This window comes from Hipposideros armiger, unplaced genomic scaffold, assembly GCF_001890085.2.
Source record: "Hipposideros armiger isolate ML-2016 unplaced genomic scaffold, ASM189008v1 scaffold_64, whole genome shotgun sequence".
NCBI lineage: Eukaryota > Metazoa > Chordata > Mammalia > Chiroptera > Hipposideridae > Hipposideros > Hipposideros armiger.
This window is the reverse complement of record NW_017731414.1, coordinates 1,816,514-1,829,028: the sequence shown is the minus strand read 5'-3', so window position 1 is coordinate 1,829,028 and position 12,515 is coordinate 1,816,514. Positions and strand designations below refer to the sequence as shown.

Here is a 12,515-nt window from a genome sequence, read left to right as displayed (position 1 = left end):
AGCACCCTGTGTGGCTGTTAACTTGATCAGCATGTAGCAACAAAATCACAGCCTCATCTACCACGTGCACACAGTCCCAGTCTTGTCTCCTGCTGTCACTCTGGAATCATTTCCCCAGGCAGAGTCCAGAGTAGGGGTCATTTCTGGGAGAACAGAACTATCTCCTTAAGGCTTTTTAAGGAGTTCTTCAACTGCCCTCCAGAAAGGCTGCACCAGCCCCTTATCTGGCTGGAAGACAAGTCCTGGCAGATACAATTGGATCAGTCCTCTGGGTTCCTTGCAGCCCTGCCACACCACTGGGCCTCCTAGCGTCTGAGTGGGCAGACAGGGAGAAGGTGGCCTGGATCCCTGAGTGCCCCTCTGATCCTGTATTGCCCGAGAAGATAGGCTTTGAGCAGCCTGGCTGGGCAGCACGTTCTGTCCCAAATCGTAGAAGTGAGACCCTGTGCCTCTGGCAGGGCCCTGGGAAGGAGGAACACTGGAGACAGGAAGATGCAGCTCAAACTGACCCCATACATGCATGGGGCTCAAATCCTGCCTGGTGTGAGTCAGCCATGCAGCTTGTCCCCAGTCCTCAGGCCAAGGTGACCTGCAGCATGAGCTCACAGACGCATCCCCTCACCCCCCTGCCCCTGCGAGGCACAGGAGAAGCTAGTGGGGTGATGGGGGCTGTGAAGGAGACAGACGGAGGTCGGGGGGAGAGAAGCAACCTTGGGGGTATTGCCTACGAGGCTGAGACCCCATAGCAGGAACCACCTCAGCTGGTGCAGAGGAGGCCAAGTGATGGCTGCACACAAATAGTTCTCCAGCAGGAGCTAGGGGCCTCAGAGGTTTGCCACAGGCCAGACCCCAAAGATGTCTTGAGTGCTAGGTCGATCTGACCCTGAGCCTCAAGGCATAACATTCCAGGAGGCCCAGCTTGCACCAGGCATGGGTCATGGAAGCATGGACTAAACCCTCACATGTCCATCGGGCTTTCGCCGAGGGAGACCACAGCCTCATTAAAGACGACACCCCCAGGTGCGGGTTGGGATGTGCTCTATCCTCTGGTGGGAACCCACAACAGAGGGCAGCCTTGTACCCTAAGTATGAAATCACAAGAGGGCTTGGCAAACTGGTGATGGGCTGGAGGCTGCTCTCACTGAGGATATGCTACAAAGTGATAAAACCCCTTCTATATTGGGAAAAGCTATCTGGAAAAAGCTGGTGGGGAGAGGTAGATACGCTAGATTATAGTTTCAGCTGACTACGGTCTGGGCAGGCCTTTGTCCCATGTCCTTGAGCCCCACCACAAGGACAGCCTGAGGTGTGTGCCTTCGAGACTCCAGCCCAGCCCTGTTCTGGGGCTGCCCTGCAGGTTCTGAAGTTCCTCATCTGCTGGGAAAAGTGGGAGCATCAAGTGGAGCTCAGACCAACTCCATCAGCAGAGAGGTGTGGGCAGTTGTGAGGCTCCCCCAAGGCTATCTTTGTCCTTCAAGGCCCAAAACCAAGCACTCCAGGGACTCGGTTGGCCATGGGTCACTTGTTTTCAGCGTAGTGGCCCTTGATATGCAATCAGCAGATGCAGCAAAGCCTCTGGATGGTCGAGTTGTCCAGACTTTGGATCTGAGATGAACCTGTCCTTTCAGTTGCCTGCTGAACACGTGTCTGCGGCACCATCAGGGTGTTGTGCATTTAAGGGGCTGTGGTTCGCAGACACAGAACGCACACATCATGGAAAGGCCTCGATTCCCCTGTGTCTAGCAGAGCCCCTTGATGGTGCTGGGCTGTCCCTCACAGCCCCTCTGCTGTTCCTCCATGTCCTTCAGACAACAAAGCGTGAACCTTTTGCAGATCTCATTTGCTCTTTGTAGGTTTAAACGGGACCTGCAACAGCTCAAGTGTCCCCACGTCAACCTCGGAGACGCCTGACTACTTGCTGTGAGTACTTCCTTGAGGCCCTTCCTCTCCTAGGGCTTTACACTCCCCCCCCCTCATCGCCCTCCTCCCCACCCTGCACTACAGTCAGCAGGAGCACCAACTCCGAGTCCCTGTGTGCCAGTTCCAGCCACCCAGCCTGTTCTAGGCCAGGCTTCTACTCAGGTCAGGGCCTCGCTGGGTGGGGCCAGCCGTGCAGCCATAGGCACTCCAGCCTCTCCACAGCGGCCCCTGAGCCCCGCAGGCCTCTCTCCCATCTCCAGAAAATATGCCGCCATCTCCTCCTCGGAGCAGCGGCAGAGCTACAAGAACGACTTCAACGCCGAGTATAGTGAGTACCGTGACCTGCACGCCCGCATCGAGCAGATCACACGGCGCTTCACGCAGCTGGACGCCCAGCTCCGGCAACTCTCCCAGGGCTCCGAGGAATACGAGGTGGGGCCCCCTGCCCGCACCCCACCCTGGGGGGACAGGCCTGTTTATCCACAGTCCAGCCAAGCCCAAGGCCTCCAAACCTAGCCCCTACCCTCCCTGGTGAGGAGGGACTGCAACAGTATTTCGCCCTCTCACGGTGTGGCAGGTGGCTGCTCCTTACTGGTCCTCTACTCCCCATATCACAAGGGACACCTCAGCCCTTGGCCAAGAGGGGCAGGGCCAGGCCACACTGTACCCCATGGCCTGTCTGCCTATCTGCTATCAGAACCGCAGTGGGAGGTGGGAGGGAATGGAGGGTCCCTGTGGTACCTCCACCCATACCAGCAGTACCTTGTCCTCTTGCTTAGGCCACACAGGCTCTCTAAGCCCCCATGTGGGAGCTCCCTGCAAAGGGATGGCTTTGGTCACCAGCCCTGGACCCCCACCTCCCCCTCGAGCCATCTTTCTGAGTTGGTCACCTGGCTGCAGGGCCAGCCCTAATTAATTGGAGGTCAGGGTCTGTCTTCCCAGGTGGAAGCCACCTTGGTTTCCAGACGAGACGGATCATGATTGGAGGAGTGATGGGGGTTCTGAGAATCTGGGACAGACGAGCCCCTAGGGCATCCTCATCCTCCCTCCTCTCTGTCCCCATGTAGACACCCCAGCATTCCCTATACCCCCAAGTGGTCAGGGGCCTCAGCGCTTAGCCTTGAACAGTGGACAGGCCAGCTGAAGCACGAGGGAAGGAGGCCGTCTGCCCGCTCTTTGCTCCTTCCCACTGTGCTGTCTTGTCCCCGAGGTTGGGCCCCTGAACCTCGCCCCCTGGTCCAGCTTCCTCCCCGCAACCTCCACCCCAGCCTGCTGCTCTTCCGCTGGACTTTAGTCAGCTCCCCTCAGGGGAGCTAGGCCTGCAGGCTGTTGTCCCCAGGCCAGTGATGATGTGCAGGTCAGAGGTTATCAGGGAGCCACACACACACTTGGAGCTTCCCACAGGTTGAGGCATTGTTTTCTTTCTTTTTTTTTCTCCAGACTACTCGTGGGCAGATTTTGCAGGAATATCGCAAAATCAAAAAGGTGAGTCTCTATTCAGCTGTGGGGGCAGTGGGGAGCAGCCCTTCTCTGGGCACCCCAGTACCCGCCAGCTTTTTCATTGCATGGTGATGCATGGCCCGAAGTCAAGGAGAGGAGAAATGAAGTTCCCAGCTTCAGCTGCTAGTCTAGCAGGGACACCCAGCCTCATGAGCTCTGGGCTCTCTCCTAGGGTACCTGAAGGTATCCTGTGAGGTGGCCCCTGGCTGATGCCTGGTCAGGGCAATGGCAGTTCTAGTTCCTGAAGGCCACTAGCTGTGAATTCACCATGTGTGTGCTAGGTGCTTCCCTGTGAGCCAGGCCCCAGCCCAGCCTGGAGGCTTCATTCCGATCTCGCCTCTGACCCTTAACCTGGCCACAACCCTGTTACCCAGCGTTGGGGCTTGGGAGGGACACTAGCCAAGGGCTCTGGCCTAAGGTAGAGAAGGGGTCCGTGTCATTGCCTGGTGGGTACTGGCCTGTAAGCAGGGGCAGTGGGAGCCTGAGGGAGCCAGTAGGCTGGCGTTTCCACATAGGGCAGCGCCCATTCCAACCACACTTCAGGATGCCAATGGCTGTAAGATGTGGCTCACCCCGCTGTTCTGTTGCAGACCAACACCAACTACAGCCAAGAGAAGCACCGCTGTGAGTACCTGCACAGCAAGCTGGCCCACATCAAGAGGCTCATCGCCGAGTATGACCAGCGGCAGCTGCAGGCTTGGCCCTAGCTTCACGTTGAAAGACAAGAGGTCCTCCTCCCTGGACTGACCCTTCTGGCTGGGGAGCTGAGGGTGGGGGGAAGCTAAAAATGGGAAAAAGATTTATTTAACAAAATAAACACAAGGAAGACAACTTCATCTGAGCCAGCAATGCCGGCTTTCAGGGGAGCTCCTGCAGACCTGGAAACCATAGGTCACAGTTCCAAGCGGGGTGTCCTACTCCCAGCCCCTGTACCTCCTGAGTAGCCCCCACCCAGAACAGGCTTCCCAAGAAGCCCAACTCGCCGACCACAGCCCAGGGTCTTCAGTTTCCTCTCGCCAGAAGACTTGGCCAGCCTGCCTGCCTTTTCTAGTTTTATACAAAGACAGCCACTTTTAGCTACTGCTCATGAGACTTGAGTCTATTTTTGTATGAAAGAGAAAGCATCTTTTTTCTAAACCTGTGCCTCCCTCCTTGGACACCCGGGGTCTAGACTCTGCCCTGTGTCCTTTCTGCAGTATTACAGATGCCATCGGAAAGTTTGAGTGGGGGACCAGCCTTGGTCACGTTTCCCATGCTGGGCTCTGGCCAAGCGCCCAGCCAGGCCCTCCAGACCCAAGCAAGGGTGGGCTTTCTTTAAGGGAGTGTGCAGGACGGCTGGACCTCCCAGGTCTATTTTGAGAACTCCAGCTGGCCGGCCCCCAGAGCAGCTGCTGGAGCCCCCGGCCTGCCCACTATTTCAGTCCCTCAGCTGTTGGGAGCACTGGGGTTCTCTGTGCTACAAGCTCACTCTGCAACAACAGTGCTGAACTTTATTCCATGTTCTCAATTTCCACTTTGCTGCTGCTTTTCATGTCATACTGTTAAAATCTCACTCCGTCCCTCAATCCCCTTGTGGGTCCTGGGGTCATCTTAGCAGAGCCACCTCGGGGTTTGCACTCAGGGAGGGTCTGGGGTTTGGTGGGGTCAGGCCCCTCCCCCAAGAGTGAGCTCAGAAAAGGCGCCTGGTCCACCTACTCTGGTGGCATGGGCTGCATGAACACCCCAATTGCTGCTTAGTCACTGTGCCTAGTATAGTGTATCCCAGAGCGTCAGGGAGCTCTGTGTGTGTGTGTGTGTGTGTGTGTGTGTGTGTGTGTGTGTGTGTGTGCGCGCGCGCGCGCGCTGCGATGTGGTGGGGTCTGAGGTGGGTGCTCAGATTCAGGGCCACATTCAGTGGGGTTGGGTATGGCTGTGACCCACAGTCCCACAGGAAGAGCGGCAGTCTCACAGACACTTCTGTGGTCTGTGTGTCTAAGCCATGGGGCGTCTCCTGATGGCTTCCCAAAGAATAAGCCCCTCGTGAATGCCTGCCTTGTGCCCACCCCACAGTCTCTTCCGCAGTCCCCTGGGTGCCCGAGCACCAAGGAAGCTCATCCTTCATGTTTCACTAGCTGTTGTGTTGTTTTTCCTTTGGGACAGTGGGTGAAGAGCTGAGCAGACTCCAGGCCCGAGTTGTGCAGACAGCTGTGTATGTGGACAGGCAGACTGGTGACATGGGCTTGTTTAAGGAGACCCCAGCCCTCTGCCCTGGGAATCAGTTCAAGGGACTCTCAGTTGAATTTCCTTTTTGTTTTTTGTTTTTTGTTTTTTTCCCCACCTTTTAAGGAATTATGAAGCTAAGAAAAGTTTTGTGCTTTGGGGGTTGATGGACAAAAGTTCTAGCTGATTAAATATGGTCTTAACTTATTGATACTGTTTTTTATTTCCTTTTTCCTTTTAATATTGTACTGTGGAGAAAAACTATTTTGAGCCATGGAGTTGGTGTTTACAAGAACTTTTCACTTTTGCCAAAATGTTACAATTGAAAGGCATCTGCGTCCTCAGTTTCCTAATATTTTCTTAAAAGATCTAGTGTCCTTTTTGTACACTAAACAGATGAATGCTGATTTTTTCAACCTACAATAAATTTCACTGAATCGAATCTAGCAGCCCAGGCTGCGTGGGTGCGTGTGTGTCTGTCACAGCCTGGGGGCCCTGGTCCACTGTGTGGGGTGGGCCAAGGTCAGGCCATGGTGATGAGCAGGGCCTGGGACCAGGCAGAAAAGGCAACCTCGGCAGCCTGCCCAAGCTGCTGCCTAGGAATGAGGCTGGCCGGTGGAGGCTGACCTGACTGAGGCGGTGAGCCCTGCAGGTGCCAGGGCAGGAAGCCAAGACTGCCTGGTCACAGGTAGGAAACTGCAAAGAGATCGGGAAGGTGGGGGCCATGGGGAGCCACAGTGGATGTGTGAGCAGGGAAATATCCCCCGCAATGCCCTCACCACCTTATGGATAGGGTGGGCTGAGCCAAGCAGAGATGTCCCTGGGCCTCCAGCCGTGCCACTTGGGGTAAGGGGAGCACCTTATTTGGGGAAATGAGCTGTGACTGATGAAAACAGTGGTAACTATTGTTCCTTCCTCCTAGACCAGCATGCTGGGGTGCCCCCTGTGCCCCCGATGGGAACAAGGATGCTGAGGCCCAGTGGAGCCCCACAGGCCCAGGATGCCATCCTTGTCCCATGTTCCAGGTGAGGAGACAAAGGCAAAGGTCCTGGCCTCCAAGGACATGGTGGGGGTGTGCGTTTATTTGGGGAGGGAAAAATAGATAAACAGTAAGACCAGGATTAACAGAGTTCAGGGGTCAGGGCTGTGGGCCTCAGCTTCCCTGGCGGTCCCCCAGGCCAACAGCCTTGGTTTGAGTTCTGAGGCAGCCCAAGAATCTGAGGGGTGCGGGAGGCAAGGTCACATGGGTCTAGCAGGGCAGAGTGTACCCTACTCCCTGCTGGCCTGGTCACCAAGTTGTAATGGGATAACATTGCTGTGCCCGCATACCAGGGTCCAGGCTGACACCTGCCTTCTCCTGTCTTATCACTCCTTAGCCTCGCCTGCCCACCCACCTCCCCCCTCTGCCAGCCTTTCCCACAGCCCCCCATGCTGCCCAGCGCCACCCTACCCATTGCCCCTTAGTGCACAGCAGCCGCAGGCAGTTCCCTGACCATCCTTCCTCAGTCCAGGCCGCCAAGAGTCCAGCCCCCCAGGTGGCCAAAAGGATCTTCCCCCACCTTGAGACCTGTACTGTGGCTGTGGGGCTCAGGACTGCCCACCCTCTCCTACTCCTTGCTGGATAACATCCTTGATTGTCCTCCCACCAGCACCCAGATCCCACAGCCCCTCCTGTGCCCTGGGCTCCCCCTGGGCACTGGCACTTAACAGCAACAAAGACAGCTCTGCTCTTGCCCTAGGGTCTGGTAAGAACAGTGATCTGGTGGGAACAGTAGTCCTCAGTCACTCACCACCCACCCCTAGGCAGCATTCAACCCCACGTGGCACACCCAGGCAGCCTTATATCACCAACCAATTGCTAAGAATAGTCCCTCTCAGCTGTCCCCAGCACTGCCCCTCCATGGACCCACCTGGGCTCTGTCCCACCATCCTTCGACTGGCACCTCTTTCATGCTACCCTGGGAATGCTGGGGTTCCCTGGGGCTGTGTTTTGGGGCCTTTATCCTCTTCTCTGCACACATTCCTGTGATATACCATGTGGCCTGGAGGTGCAAGCTCCCTGTACGACCCTCTGGTCCTCAGACACCAAATGGACATCCAACAGTTCAATTCCCAGGGCTGGCATCACACCCCACAGGTTAAGCTGCTCAGTCCCACAAAACTGTCCCCCACTTCAGACATCAGCCACAAGTTCCCAGCCACCCATATTTCTGAACAACAGGCTATACGTCAGGGGTTCTGATGACCCCCTTCTAGGTTTGGTAATTTGCTAGAATGGCTCACAGTGCTCAGGAAAATACTTCCAACAGCCAAAGGGAGGAGAGGCAGAGGGCAGGGTGGGGACTGGCACGGGGCTTTGGTGCCTGCTTCATGTGTGCCACCCTCGCAACACCTCTTGTGTTCACTGATACCCTTTGTTTAGGGTTTTTTATAGAGGTTCTATTCCGTAGGTATGATTGAGTAAATTACTGGCCACTGGTGATGAAATTCAATCTCTACCCAGGAGCTGGAACATACCCAAGTATTCATGAGACCATATTCCCTGTCTCCATCCCTGAGGGCCTACCCTGGTTCCTTACACTGCCCCCCTTCCCCTCCCCAGCTGCCTTTTCATCTGCTCCTGAATCTACTTCCTCAGATAAGAGGTCTTCAGATCTCAAGACCCCTCCCAGCATCCACCTCCTCTAGGCAGCCTGCCCTGGCCAGCCCTGCCTCTTGAGTTCCCTCAGCTGGGAGTGCCCCAGTCCACTACCAACTCCCTGTATACTGGGGTCCCTTGAGAGCAAAGCCTTGGAGCCCCCACACCCCCTAGGCGGGGCCCTGACCATGCTTCCTGGGAATGTTCCCAACTATCCACCTTTTGGGCCCACTCCAGTGGTGGAAACTTTCCAGCCGGAGGAGGCCGCTTGTTTTGGAAAGTTCCAGCGGGGAGCCGCCACCGCCCGCCCGCCCGGTTCCCACGATTTCTTATCACTGGGTGCTAGCAGAGCGCAGTGCTTTGCAAGCCTAGCTCCTCCCCAGCTGGCTGCCTGGGCCTTGCCATCCCTTCCTCACCATACATTCCTACCCCTTAACCTGGCCCCGCAAGCCCTCCTGCTACAGGTGGGGAAACTGAGGCCTCCCAGGACTCCCCCATGTGAGCCCTGTCAGAGGGAGATCGGAGTGCCTAGTGGGTGCTACTGCTCCGGAAGTGGGAAGGAGAGGCAGCCTGGGCGGGAGGAGTGTCTGGCTTTGGGGGTGCAAGTCCTAGCTCAGTCCTCTGCTTCAGTTTTCCCTGTAGTATCTCGGCCCCAGGGACACCCACCCTCGTAGGCCCAGCCACCCTGCCCAGTTCCACTTCCTGCCCTGTGTCTGGGGTTTAGGCATGGGGGTGGGGGTGGGGGTGTCACGCAGCAGAGGGCAGACCCGTGTGACCCCGTGCCGCCTCTTAGGTGGTCATCAAGTACGTGCTGTATGTGGGCGACAGCAAGCATGCGCTGGATGAATACACGTCCGACCTGATGCTGGGCAGCACCAACGCGCTCACTTTCAGCCTAAATGTCCTCTTTTGTGAAATGGGGATAAAAGGCCACACGCCCTAATGGGCTGTGGTGCGAAATGAATCCACGCGCTCCCTGCTTGGTGCCAGGGTCTACTGCCCACGTGGATGCGGGGACCAGCACGCGATAGCCTCGTGGACTCTGCTGTAGGGCCTCGAACCCGAGTCCAAGGCCAGCGCGCCCTCCCCCGGCGCGAGCAGGGTGAGGGGCGGAGCGAGGGCGGGGCTGCGGCTCTTTTCTCTGGAGTTCGCGCGCCGGGAACGCTAGCAGTGCGCCTGTCCGAACCGACTCCGCGCCCGGTGAGTGGGGTCCCGGGAGGGATACGAGTCTGGGGGATCGAAGTCGGCTTGGACCGGCGGGATCTCTTGTTCCCGCTGACCTCCTATCAACCCCACACTCCCAGCTCATCGTGATGGAGACCGCAGCCGAGTTTGTGGTGGAGAGCCCAGACGTGGTTTATAGCCACGAGGCCATCGAGGCGCAGTACGAGTATCGCACGACAGGCGTCAGCCGCGAGGGCGGCATCCTCAAGGTGGGCAAGGAACTGGGGGCTGCGGGACTCATGGATCCGGGAGTGGGGTGCGATTGCCTAACGTCTACGGTCCCGAACTCACTGTGCCGCCCGCCCCCAGGTGCACCCCATGTCCACGCGCTTCACCTTCCGGACTGCCCGTCAGGTGCCCCGGCTCGGGGTCATGCTTGTCGGCTGGGGAGGCAACAACGGCTCTACACTCACTGCTGCCGTGCTAGCCAACCGGCTGCGCCTGTCCTGGCCCACGCGCACGGGTCGCAAGGTATGGGGGTCGGTCGGGCGGGGCGCTGCGGGAGTTGGGCTCTGCCAGAGTCGTGCAGGCGGGGGCGGGGCCTGCAGGGAGGGGTCTCCACGGGGGCGGAGCCTAAGGTGTCCGCGAGCTCTGGGTCGGGACCTCTGGCGCGGAAGCAGCTTCTGCCTTCGGCCCTCTTCTGGCTTGGAGTGTCAAGCTGAGTCCCCCAAAGTGGGGCAGGGCCCTCCCCACGCCACGCCCACCCTTAGCGTCACTCCATCCCTCCCCCGACGCCCCCAGGAGGCCAACTACTACGGCTCGCTGACGCAGGCGGGCACCGTTAGCCTAGGCCTGGACGCCAAGGGCCAGGAGGTGTTCGTGCCCTTCCGTGCGCTGCTGCCCATGGTGTCGCCCGATGACCTCGTGTTCGACGGTAGGCGGGGCCATGAACCGGGAGTGGGGTGGGAGGCGGGACCTGGAGGGACCCCCTCTGCCGGGCCGGGCCGAGCCTAAGGGTCGCCCCCAGGCTGGGACATATCGTCGCTGAACTTGGCTGAGGCGATGCGGCGTGCGCAGGTACTGGATTGGGGGTTGCAGGAGCAGCTGTGGCCGCACATGGAGGCCCTGCGCCCACGGCCCTCGGTCTACATCCCGGAGTTCATCGCAGCCAACCAGAGCACGCGCGCAGACAACCTCATCCCAGGCACACGCGCGCAGCAGGTGCAGCATGCCCCCACCCCCATCCTCATCCCTTATCCCCCAGCACTTGTTCCCACTGCCATTTGCTCCTCTCTCCCTCCACCTGTCTCCCTTTTGTCCCCATGCTCCCATCCCGAAGGGCCAGATCTTTCTTTGCACTTGGGGAGCTGGGGAGCCCAGACCTCCACACATCAGGGGGCCTGTACAACCTCCCCCACACCCCACCTCCACTCCCGCAGCTGGAACAGATCCGCAAGGACATCCGCGACTTCCGGTCCCGCGTGGGGCTGGACAAAGTCATCGTGCTGTGGACAGCAAACACTGAGCGCTTCTGCGAAGTGGTCCCGGGCCTCAATGACACCGCTGAGAACCTGCTGCGTACCATCCAGGTGGGTGCCCCGGGGTGGAACAGAGTCAGGGACAGTTTCCAAGGGACCCCTCCGCTGACTGTCCGCCTGTGCCCGCAGCTAGGCCTGGAGGTATCGCCCTCCACGCTCTTCGCAGTGGCCAGCATCTTGGAGGGCTGTGCATTCCTCAATGGGTCCCCACAGAACACTCTGGTGCCGGGTGCGCTCGAGCTCGCCTGGCAACGCCGCGTCTTCGTGGGCGGAGATGACTTCAAGTCAGGCCAGACCAAGGTCAAGTCTGTGCTGGTAGACTTCCTTATCGGCTCTGGCCTCAAGGTGCGTGGGCTTAGAGGGTGCGCAGCTCGAGGCAGGGGGAGGGGTTGGACCACAAGCTCCGGGCTGGTGCACTGCCAGGCCTGCAGTGCCCCTCCTTCCCGCAGACCATGTCCATCGTGAGTTACAACCACCTGGGCAACAACGACGGGCGGAACCTGTCTGCACCGCCGCAGTTCCGCTCCAAGGAGGTGTCCAAGAGCAGCGTGGTGGACGACATGGTGCAGAGCAACCCGGTGCTCTACGCACCGGGCGAGGAGCCCGACCACTGCGTGCGTGGGGTGTAGGCACAGGGGGTGGAGAGGGGGGTCACCCAGCAGAGGGCAGACCCTTGTGACCCTGTGCCACGCCCTAGGTGGTCATCAAGTACGTGCCGTATGTGGGCGACAGTAAGCGTGCGCTGGATGAGTACACGTCCGAGCTGATGCTGGGTGGCACCAACACGCTGGTGCTGCACAATACCTGCGAGGTGTGAATTGTGTGGGGGCGGGAGTGGGCCCCTCCCCCCCACCTGCCCCGCCCACCGCCTGACCTGTCGAGTCCTGTACCCCACAGGACTCGCTCCTGGCAGCTCCCATCATGCTGGACCTGGCCATACTGACGGAGCTGTGCCAGCGTGTGAGCTTCTGCACTGATGTCGACCCCGAGCCACAGGGCTTCCACCCAGTGCTGTCGCTGCTTGGCTTCCTCTTCAAGGCGCCACTGGTGCCGCCGGGCAGCCCAGTGGTCAACCCACTCTTCCACCAGCGCAGCTGTATCGAGAACATCCTCAGGTGTGCCCCGCCTGGGGGTCCCCACCCTTGGTCCTTTGCCCACTCACTGGACTGTGCACGGGCCCTAGGACTTGCAGGCTGCAGGGGTGCTGGCTTGGGTCTGGCCCTGCTGAGACCCTACCTATCCCCAGGGCCTGCATAGGGCTGCCACCACAGAACCACATGCTTCTGGAGTACAAAATGGAGCGTTTCTGTCCCAAGCAAGTCGGACATGGTGCTGCTGCCTGCCCTGTGTCTTGCAAGAAAGAACAAGCGCCCACAGCCCCCAACTGCTGTACTGGCGACGCCAACGGGCACTCGAAGGCTGAGGCAAACCTGATGCCCACCACCTGAGGCAGTGGCCAATACAGAACCCCGCAACTCTCACCCCCCATTACTCTTCAGAATCCATCTTTCCAGGCCCCTTACCCCCAACACAATAAAGCCATTGCCAATATTAGC

At 58.7% G+C, this 12,515-nt stretch overlaps 2 protein-coding genes across 2 annotated transcripts in view; both read left to right on the top strand.

Annotated features, from left to right (window-relative positions):
• The window catches only part of ELL (elongation factor for RNA polymerase II), a 59,291-nt gene extending 53,230 nt beyond the window's left edge, over positions 1 to 6,061 (top strand). Inside the window, exons 9-12 of the mRNA XM_019641975.1 lie at positions 1,854 to 1,920; positions 2,181 to 2,352; positions 3,361 to 3,405; positions 4,011 to 6,061. Coding sequence (XP_019497520.1) covers positions 1,854 to 1,920; positions 2,181 to 2,352; positions 3,361 to 3,405; positions 4,011 to 4,127 — 401 coding nt within the window. The 3' untranslated portion in view covers positions 4,128 to 6,061. The remainder of the gene's footprint in view (positions 1 to 1,853; positions 1,921 to 2,180; positions 2,353 to 3,360; positions 3,406 to 4,010) is intronic.
• Positions 6,062 to 9,358: 3,297 nt separating this feature from the next.
• On the top strand, positions 9,359 to 12,513 carry ISYNA1 (inositol-3-phosphate synthase 1). Its single transcript, XM_019641976.1, has 11 exons — positions 9,359 to 9,457; positions 9,562 to 9,690; positions 9,791 to 9,952; positions 10,223 to 10,355; positions 10,449 to 10,642; positions 10,861 to 11,010; positions 11,089 to 11,304; positions 11,409 to 11,573; positions 11,657 to 11,770; positions 11,857 to 12,074; positions 12,206 to 12,513. The coding sequence occupies exons 2-11, from the start codon at positions 9,571 to 9,573 to the stop codon at positions 12,405 to 12,407; spliced, it is 1,674 nt and encodes a 557-aa protein (XP_019497521.1). The 5' UTR covers positions 9,359 to 9,457; positions 9,562 to 9,570; the 3' UTR covers positions 12,408 to 12,513.
• Positions 12,514 to 12,515: the final 2 nt, after the last annotated feature.

Excerpts from the sequence above, each read along its gene's own strand:
- ISYNA1 (XM_019641976.1), top strand. The coding sequence starts at position 9,571 with ATGGAGACCGCAGCCGAGTTTGTGGTGGAGAGCCCAGACGTGGTTTAT. Across the intron at positions 9,953-10,222 it reads CCACGCGCACGGGTCGCAAG|GAGGCCAACTACTACGGCTC; the intron begins GTATGGGGGTCG and ends CGACGCCCCCAG. Across the intron at positions 11,305-11,408 it reads TTATCGGCTCTGGCCTCAAG|ACCATGTCCATCGTGAGTTA; the intron begins GTGCGTGGGCTT and ends TCCTTCCCGCAG.